At 49.2% G+C, this 9,820-nt stretch overlaps 1 protein-coding gene across 1 annotated transcript; it reads left to right on the top strand.

The window, feature by feature from the left end:
* Window positions 1-1,104: 1,104 nt before the first annotated feature.
* get4 (guided entry of tail-anchored proteins factor 4) lies at window positions 1,105-9,712 on the top strand. The gene is made up of 9 exons (XM_023799873.2): window positions 1,105-1,302; window positions 4,051-4,129; window positions 4,322-4,403; window positions 4,598-4,747; window positions 4,838-4,976; window positions 5,778-5,918; window positions 7,019-7,094; window positions 7,215-7,287; window positions 8,221-9,712. The coding sequence occupies exons 1-9, from the start codon at window positions 1,160-1,162 to the stop codon at window positions 8,307-8,309; spliced, it is 972 nt and encodes a 323-aa protein (XP_023655641.1). The 5' UTR covers window positions 1,105-1,159; the 3' UTR covers window positions 8,310-9,712.
* The last annotated feature ends 108 nt before the right edge of the window (window positions 9,713-9,820 follow it).

Here is a 9,820-nt window from a genome sequence, read left to right as displayed (position 1 = left end):
TTTTTCTTTCTCGTCTCTGGCTTCCCTCTGCAGTTTAGATTCACGTGGCCTGCATGGTGTGTGGAGGGCGCCCATAGTGTATGATTAGTGTTTATGTGCCCTGTTCTGGGGTTCTAAAAGTCAGGACAGTGAAGCTTAAAAACAACCACCCCCCCCCCATCCCCCGGGGGCAGTTTGACTGCTTAACAATCTAAGACTGGATTTCCTGAAATGACTTTTCCTCCCTCTGCATTGGAATCATATCTTACAAAAATCCATTACTGCTTGTTCAAAACACTGCAACCAAAATCTACTATTGCACATTCTTGTCTATACAACTCGTGCCCATTTGGACAACCATATGACTATTTTTGATTGCATTCGACCATGTCTGTCGTTTAAATTGTCAGATCGTAAATGTTTAAATGTCTTTCCTATTTATATTCTAATCTTTTTTTGTGTAAAAAAAACGAGATTTTCATTGAAATTTAGATTTACCGTGCATACAATGCTTTAACTTTGATTCTGTTAGAGATGCATCTTCATCTACATAAATTTACACTAACTGTCAGTCGGACATTTTAACTTGTTGCTGCTCCCCACTGGGAGTTGTTACGCACAAAAGCTGTTTTTACCTCACTAATTCTGATGACCCAGGAAAAAATATACGATACAGATCTTGGTCATGGAAAGTTACACTTCTAATGTAAACACTATACTAGACATGCAAGACCAGTCTGCTAAACTAAAATTTACGAACGCCTACTAATGTTCTGCGTGTTTCTGATCTAAATTTTCCTCTTCTGGGATTTTGCCATAAAACCCAAGATGGCCTGGAATATAGAAAATACTTGAAAAATATGCAGACAGCAGATGCAAAATTCAAGTTTTACATAATTTACTGCAATAGTTAAATACAATTCGCCATAAATAATTTACGTATGACTATCGACCTCTGACCAGTAACGGTTTTTGATCTTGGACTGTACTGTAATACAAGCAGAAAAAACCGACAAGGCCAAAGACGGATGAGACTTCTCTTCTGTACTGCTCATCAATTTCTAGTTAATATGAGTGACGTAAGAAAAACTACGGAAAGCCAGAGGAATCAGTCCCGTTTGTCGTTTTCTTTTTTTGCTTCGCGTTCCCCCGGTGAGGTTTTGGTTGGGCTGCACAAACAATGATGTCGGAGCAGGAGGCTTTGAAGAACTCCAGCGCGAGGAACCGTGGAGGCGTGCAGCGGGTGGAGGGCAAACTGCGAGCCAGTGTGGAAAAGGGTGATTACTATGAAGCCCATCAAATGTATCGCACCTTGTTCTTTAGGTGAGTGTTGAAGGTGTGCATTATCGATGGACTAGCTGAAAAGTATCATGTTCTAGTGTCTTCGGGGCCTGCGCTTCCAGATCATTCTGTCTGTCAACCAAACGGCCCTGTTTAGGTGCTTCGGCGCCTACGATTGGCCAAGCGCGCAGACAGTCTCCTTTTTCGGGGTCAGTCCTTCTTCGTGATTGGACGGGGTCCATGTCAATCACGGAAGCGTCTCCGGGCTACTGTGAAGCTATCAGAATTAGCAGGCTAGCTAGCAACATTTACCACTGCCAAGCAGCGACTGTGTAGTCCGTATACCGTTGTAATTATTCTGTAAAACTAAGCATATGTTATTTACAGCCCAAATTCTGCGTAACATGTCGTTGTATACTAAAGGGAATCCTGTTATGGTTAGTGGCGCTGCTAATTCTTAAAAATCAGAGGGCTAATGAAACGATGACAGCGGACGTAGCGATCATGTTAAGATGAAGGAATTTGTATCTGGTTGCTAAAATAAGATTCAAATATTTCCAAATCAAAGATAGCCAGCAATCTCACTTTCCTAGCAAGTTATTTGTTTGCTATCTGGCTACACCAAATACGCCCAGGACGCATTGAATAGCTCGGCGATGATCTAAATCTGATACCTGCCCAGAGCAGACGATAAAGTACGTGATTTCATATTAATTTCAAAGAGTAACGGGAGACCATGTGCGATGCATTTCTTTCTGTCAGCAGTGTGCTGCAAAACCCTGCAGTATCTGTGGGCTGTCAGGTTCGCTGAAGGCCGGCAGCTTGGTGAGGTTTGTAGATAGGATGTCTCCCAGTGGACATTAACACAAGCCATGCAGATCTGTTACATGTCACCTAAAACTTTAGTTTAAATATGTTCCCCTCTTTTAGGTGAAACCAGCATTGCAGAGTTTATTTCAAGTGCTTATGTTCCCTCGATCCTAATACTACCGTGTGAATTTAAGAGTCTCGTAAGGTTAAATTATTAAGGAGACCTATTGACGATCGCTGATGAATTTGTGTTTTGGCTCTGTGCTTTTTATGATTGGCAATGGATGAACTGTTTCCTTTAACGGTACTGACCATTAAATTGTTCTCAGATACATTTTTGCTTTTTCACAGCCTGATTTTCCATGCCACTGTTCCAGTGATTTGTCTGTATTTGCCTCCCTGCCCACGAGGGGGCATGTGTTTCTTTGGGGGCATCTTGGAAGACATGCCAGGTGGATGCTTCATAGTAGCTCTGGGCCAAACGACTGCTCCTTTGCACTGTGGCTGCCGTCACTCTCAGCATTCACCTCACATCACTATAACAGAGCCTCCTGTGTGTGAACTGTCCCAAGATAATATTAGAAAAATGGCCCATTAGTACAAATGCGGGCAGTACGGTGGGCACTGTGGCGTCATGCCCTCTTCTGTGTGTGTGGAGTTTGCATGTTCTCCCCGTGTTGTCATGGGGTTTCCTCTGGGAACTCCGGTTTCGCCCCACATTTCAAAACCCTGCTAAGATAAATTGGAGTTACCAAATTGCTTGTAGGTGAATGTGTGTGTGAATGGTGTGTGACTGTGTGAGTGTACTCTCTGATGGGTTGGCGCCCCATCCTGGGTTGTTCCCTGTCTTGCTCTCATAGCCCCTGCGACAGGCTCTGGACCCCCGCAAACTTGCTCAGGACAAGCAGTTACAGAAAATGGATGGATGGATAGTAAACTCCCGTCACTCTTGTGTGTCCATGTTACCAGCTTTGCATGCTTGTGCCAGTTAACAGCAGAGTTCCTGGCTAACAGCCCAGCGATTGATGTTGCCGGCTCTGAAGGCTGTCAGACACTGGGCTCTGAAGGCTGTCAGACACTGGGCTCTGAAGGCTGTCAGACACTGGGCTCTGAAGGCTGTCAGACACTGAGCTCTGAAGGCTGTCAGACACTGGGCTCTGAAGGCTGTCAGACACTGGGCTCTGAAGGCTGTCAGACACTGGGCTCTGAAGGCTGTCAGACACTGGGCTCTGAAGGCTGTCTGAAGGCTGTCAGACACTGGGCTCTGAAGGCTGTCTGAAGGCTGTCAGACACTGAGCTCTGAAGGCTGTCTGAAGGCTGTCAGACACTGGGCTCTGAAGGCTGTCTGAAGGCTGTCAGACACTGGGCTCTGAAGGCTGTCTGAAGGCTGTCAGACACTGAGCTCTGAAGGCTGTCTGAAGGCTGTCAGACACTGGGCTCTGAAGGCTGTCTGAAGGCTGTCAGACACTGGGCTCTGAAGGCTTTCAGACACTGGGCTCTGAAGGCTGTCTGAAGGCTGTCAGATACTGAGCTCTGAAGGCTTTCAGACACTGGGCTCTGAAGGCTGTCTGAAGGCTGTCAGACACTGGGCTCTGAAGGCTGTCTGAAGGCTGTCAGACACTGGGCTCTGAAGGCTGTCTGAAGGCTGTCAGACACTGTGCTCTGAAGGCTGTCAGACACTGGGCTCTGAAGGCTGTCTGAAGGCTGTCAGACACTGGGCTCTGAAGGCTGTCTGAAGGCTGTCAGACACTGTGCTCTGAAGGCTGTCAGACACTGGGCTCTGAAGGCTGTCTGAAGGCTGTCAGACACTGGGCTCTGACACAGTAGCTTGGGGCCGCGTATTAATAAGCCGCCCATGGAGGCGGATTTAACATGTTAAGCTGCTCTCCTGAGTGTGGTTGGGGGGCAGGGGGACTGGGAGGGATCCACTGCTGAGACACTCTAGCTTCGGGTTGAAGCACCTGCCCCTTCTTCTTGCAGGTACATGTCACAGGCCAAGCATGCGGAGGCCAGGGAGCTGATGTATAATGGGGCACTGCTATTCTTCAGCTACAACCAGGTATGAGGCAGATTCTGGGGGGCGGTGACTGTGTCCTCTGTAGCCCCCCCCCCCCCCCCCCCAAGCCGCTTTACTCAGATATGCAGTGTCTTCGCATCTTTGCACCTGTTTGTGTCAGGCATGATGGTAAATCCTAATCAGTGCACATCCGGTTGGGGTGGCGGGACAGTGAGATGTGTGTGTCCCTCACAGCAAAACAGCGCCGCTGACCTGTCCATGCTTGTGCTGGAATCTCTGGAAAAGTCAGAAACAAAAGTATCAGATGAGATATTCGGTGAGTTTCCCTGGTGGGTGCGTGTTTGTATTGGAGCGTGTGATTCCTGCTGCATCCACGCTGACCTTGTCAGGTGTGAGATTGATGTGTGTGCCCATATTGGATTGGATTGTATCCTGTCAGATGGTAGGGTGCCGTTCTGACCACTGTGTGAAGGTGATGTCTCTCTGTTGTTTGCTGTGATGGGGCTGCAGAGCATCTAACCAAGCTCTTCAGCCTGATGGACCCCAACTCCCCAGAGAGGGTGGCCTTCGTATCCCGTGCACTTAAGTGGTCCACGGGGGGCTCCGGCAAGCTGGGGCACCCAAAACTGCACCAGCTGCTGGCTGTCACCTTGTGGAAAGGTAGGACCGCTTCCATGGGCTTCGGGTCACATGATGCTGCAAGGGGCGTGGCTTGTCAACTGAGCTTTTCTGATCCAACACCCTGGCCAGAGCAAAACTACAGCGAGTCCCGCTACCACTTCCTGCACTCGTCGGACGGCGAGGGCTGCGCGCAGATGCTGGTGGAGTACTCAGCGTCGCGTGGCTACCGCAGCGAGGTGGACATGTTCGTGGCCCAGGCCGTCCTACAGTGAGTGCTGCCTGGCCGGCCGCCGCCCCCACAGCCCGCAGGACATGGGCTCTGATTGGCTGCTTGATCCTTGTAAAGCCCCGCCCTTTAGTTAGCTCAGTTCTTATTGTTAGGTAGGTGATGGATCCATAGTTACAGCCGTGGAAAAAATTAAGAGACCACAGCACAGTTTTTTATTTCTCAATTTATGGGTGTGTGGCTGTGAATAATATATACTTTTTTGCAAACTGCAGCCTTGTCCTTCCCTGTTTCTCATTAATAAAGGGCTTCTTCTTGCTTTATGGGACCTCAGTCCTGCTTCTAGCAGCCTGATACACACTGTCCCAGCAGTGCACTTCACACCTGCACTTAATGTTTCCCATTCCTTTAGAAGGTCACTTGATGTCATCCTCCGATTCATGAGAAACTATCGGATAAGTTAACGGTCATCTCTGCCATTAGAAAGTCTCTACCGCCCTTTACCTGGCTGGTTTCTGGTCATTCCCAGTGTCTCCTGCGTCACCTTACTCTTGCGTCCTGCTGTCTTAGAAATTTTGAACCTGGAAGCAACCTGCTGCTCAGCGTAGCCTCTGCCAGCAAAACCAAGATTAAACCAGGATTTAAAAATGCTGACTTGTTTAAAAATATAGAGTGGCCTCTTAATTTTTTCCACGGCTGTATACTGTGTTGATTACAGGCAGGAAATTCTGCAAACCAGTTTAGCTACAGCAGTACTTGGCTTTATACTGGGAATCGAAGTAGTTTTCTCCAGTCCACAGTTCGGTCTCGAGGTCACTGGCGGCCCTGTCCCCATGTCCCCAGGTTTCTTTGCCTGAAGAACAAGAGCAGCGCATCTGTGGTGTTTAGCACCTACACACAGAGGCACCCGTCCATAGAGAGGGGCCCCCCCTTCGTCCAGCCGCTGCTCAACTTCCTCTGGTTCCTGCTGCTGGCCGTGGACGGGTGAGGATGGGCCGTGAGCGGCAGGGTGGAGGAGGGAGTAGGCTTTTGAGCGGTGGCGTTGGCGGGATGGAGGACACCCTGCCAGCCGGCCGTTAGTCGGCCGCTGCCCTCGCACGAGGCCCACCTCTTTCACCTCGTCTAATGGGGTCCTCTTTGGCGTATCTTGCCCCACTTCCTGTCAAGGTACGGTCACTCTAGAGCAAAAAATATCAAGTGTCTTCACATAGGCGGGCGAAATCGGACAAGACTGGGTAATACGGTGCACCACGGTAATGTCATTCAGCCAATTTTATCGTGGGAGATAAGATCCTGGATCCTGGAATAACGCTGCGTTTGAACATTCTGTATGGGAAGGTACGTGAGATGCCTGCTACGTAGCTGTGTTAAAACAGGGATTGACATAATCGGTAGGCAAGTACACATCAGCGGTATAAAGCGTTAAATGCACCGATAACTTCTTGTAATATATCACATATTGTCACGTATTATCATTAAACGACATTCTTGTCTTAATAACAGAAAGACGTGTGTGACCATACCTTAAGGCAGTAGACACATCCTGGGGACATTCAGGGTATATGAGCTCCGCCTGGGCAGGCAGAGGTCATGTGACCATATTACATGCAGCCTGGATGTCAGGCGGCTGCTGGTGTGGAATCGCTGTGTGACCAGCGTTGCTCTGTGGGATCCAGTCACCAGGCTGGTGCTCATTAAAGAGTACAAACACATAGGAGCTATGAAAAATGGGGAGGAACCAGGCGACATTGACGGTTTGATTAAAAATTGCTTAAGGACGGCCTTCCCCTCTTGTGCGTCTTTAAAGTGCTTCACCAGTGGGGGGCAGCTTAGCATCGCTAATCATGAACCAAGACTGGGCTCATCAAGCCCAAGTCGGCCCTGTTGGACGGACCGCTCAGTGGCCCAGACTGCCGTCATCCACATCGTCTCTGGCTTTCCAAGATCCTCGTTACGTCTGTGTGATTTTCTCCCCAGCCGAGTCCCACTCGATGCTGGGTGAATCCGTTGCTGGCCCCCTAGTGGTCGTTAGCGGTAACCTGCGTGTTCCCTGCTGGAATGTTCCTGTCTTTCATTACTCTTAGGGGGAAGCTAACGGTCTTCACTGTGTTATGTGAGCAGTACCAACCCTCCCTGAAGAGGGACCCCATGTATAATGAGGTGAGTTCTGAACCGACTCCGTCCTCCGTTTGACCGCTCCATGTACCGTGGAGCCACTTAATGAGACAGACTCTCCCTTTGTGCACCCGCCCCGCCCCGGCTTCCCGTGGAACACGGCAGTACCTTGACAGGATAGGACAGCTCTTCTTTGGCGTGCCCCCAAAACAAACGTCCTCCTACGGCGGGTTGCTAGGTAAGGCAGGATGTCGCTCCCCATGCGTAGCGCTGAAGTCGACACTCCAGTAATCACAGTTTGTTACGGTTTCTGGTAGAACTTTGGCTACGTTCAGACTACCAAGCTGCAGCGACTCACACCTGATTGTTTGCCTGAATGTGACTCAATTTTAATAAATATCCAACAGACCAGACAGATACACTATACTGCCAAAAGTATCGGGACACCTGTCTTTAAACACACATGAACTTTAATGACATTATTATTAATACACAGGCTTTAATATGGAGTTGGTCCACCCTTTGCAGCTATAACAGCTTCAGCTCTTCTGGGAAGGCTGTCCACAAGGTTTAGGAGTCTGTTTATGGGGATTTTTGACCATTCTTCCAGGAGAGCATTTGTGAGGTCAGGCACTGATGTTGGATGAGAAGGTCTGGCTCGCAGTTTCTGCTCTAATTCACCCCAAAGGTGTTCTATTGGGTTGAGGTCAGGGCTCTGTGCAGGCCAGTCAAGTTCCTCCACACCAGACTCGCTCATCCATGTCCTTATGGACCTTGCTTTGTGCACTGGTGCGCAGTATGTTGGAACACGGAGGGGCCATTCCCAAACCGTTCCCACAAAACTGGGAGCATGAAATTGTCCAAAATGGCTTTGAATGCTGCAACACTAAGAGTTCCTTTCACTGGAACTAAGGGTGACTTGTGCAAAAATGCATCAATGTTCACTTGCAAACTGTTATAACGGACAGATGTGTTCACATTACAGTTAGATACTGGTCCTTTCTAATTATGAATATGAACCGTAAAAATAGGCGAATCTGAACTGAGCGAAAACATCAGAATTGGACAACAAGGCTTGTAATGTGAACGCAGCCTTAGTGGTCCTGGAACTCCATGATCTTTAGCATGCCTCGCCGCCTTGCTAACGCCCCCCCCCCCGTCTGTCTGACAGGTAACCTGCTGAATAGCCTGATGGGATCAGGCGAGGATGAGGAGGGTGAAGAGGTTCAGGAAGACGGCAGCCCTATCGAATTGGACTGAGGAGTGGGGCGGGGGGGGGGGCAGAGGCTGGCCCGGTCTTGGGCTCTGAGCAGCAGAACCCCAGCTGCCCGCCCCAGCACACTAAACCGAAACAGAACCAGAGGAAAAAAATGGCCGCTCCCCACCCCCCACCCAACCACCCACCACCCCCCCGGTGCCCCGGGACTGCAGCAGCGTTTTTTGGTCTTTTTTTTATTGTTTTTTCTTGGGCCTTTGTTTTTTCCTCATAGTTAGCATTTTTTTTATGCAATTTTAAGAGAGGGGGGCTCACATCTGCTCTTGGTGTATTTTTTTTTTGTATTTTTCCCTCTTCCACAGGGGAATGATCTCGATATTTATGCGTAACATTACAGTTTCAGTCAGTGTGCAGTAGACTCTGCACACACTGAACGACCATGGCGTGGGGGGGGGGGGGGTGCACTTATTGTACCATTAAAGTAACGAGGATAAATTATGCTCTTTGTAAAGTAAGCGTCTGTCGGACTCCTCCATGCTCCTTGGGGGTGTGTGTGTGTGGTCCCACAGCAGTACTTGCGTGTTACAGTGAGTGAGGCAGTGTACAGTTTGCAGTGTCCCTGTGAGGCTCCTCGGGGGCATTGCTGGCTGTTTATGAACATGCGCATTTCAGATACCGTGTGTCTTGTGCATGTTGGTGGTCGGTTGTGTGTGTGTGTGTGTGTGTGTGTGGCTTCTGACAGCAGGATGCCCATCGTCTCGAGATTTTCCGTTAGAGTAGCTGGTGTGCCCCCCCAACCCCCCCGTAGCTACGGTGCGCTGAGGAAACCAGTCACTGAAAAATAAAAGTCCACATGAACAGTTTGTGCTGTACATCTCGCGTACTTTCTGGCTGCGCACCTAGGGATCCGATCAGTGTTCCACCTGATTCGGATGTACAGCAAACCCTGTGGAAGCTGCTTTTTATTCTACACAGGGTGTCATATTGGGAAACTGCAGCCGTTCTGAGATTCAGCCCACGCAGCTGTCTTGTGTACATGGCTGGTTAACCACAGGACAAGGGTTCCCTAACGTAAGATGCGTTCCAGTAGGTATGATTTATGCAAACTGATTTTCTTACATACCGGTAAAAACCCATTCTTGCTTTTACTTAGGCACAGTCATAATGCATTGGAATTGGTCATGGTGGTGCAGGACCTCGTACCAGTCACGCTGGTAGCTGTCCTGCTCGGGCAGCTGGGCTCTGCGCTGTCTTCTCCTTTTGTGTCTCATTAATAATGTCCGTACGCGAGTGTGAATGTGACAGGCCGATACACCTCAAGACAATGGCCCGGCGACACAAAGCTGAACATACTGGGACGTTTATGTCAGACGACCTTGTCCCTGGAATGCAACAGTGTTTCTTTCATATGATCGAACAAGTTAATAAACGCCGATCTTTGAACGTCTCCTGCTCAGTCTTGTTGCGGCTGTAGGCTTGGTCGAGCCGCCTGACCTTCATGTGCCCGTTAAGGCAAACGCACGTTTCTCCAGCCTGCTGCCCCCATTTCCTACGT

Source organism: Paramormyrops kingsleyae, chromosome 5 (assembly GCF_048594095.1).
Source record: "Paramormyrops kingsleyae isolate MSU_618 chromosome 5, PKINGS_0.4, whole genome shotgun sequence".
Taxonomy (NCBI): domain Eukaryota; kingdom Metazoa; phylum Chordata; class Actinopteri; order Osteoglossiformes; family Mormyridae; genus Paramormyrops; species Paramormyrops kingsleyae.
Note: the sequence above shows the minus strand (reverse complement) of the source record. Positions and strands in the feature narration are given on the sequence as shown.

Bases quoted from the DNA above. Each gene is read 5' to 3' on its own strand.
- get4 (XM_023799873.2), top strand. From the start codon at position 1,160: ATGATGTCGGAGCAGGAGGCTTTGAAGAACTCCAGCGCGAGGAACCGT. The intron at 7,095-7,214 runs GTGAGTTCTGAA...GGAACACGGCAG, and splicing joins GGGACCCCATGTATAATGAG to TACCTTGACAGGATAGGACA. The intron at 7,288-8,220 runs GTAAGGCAGGAT...TCTGTCTGACAG, and splicing joins CTCCTACGGCGGGTTGCTAG to GTAACCTGCTGAATAGCCTG.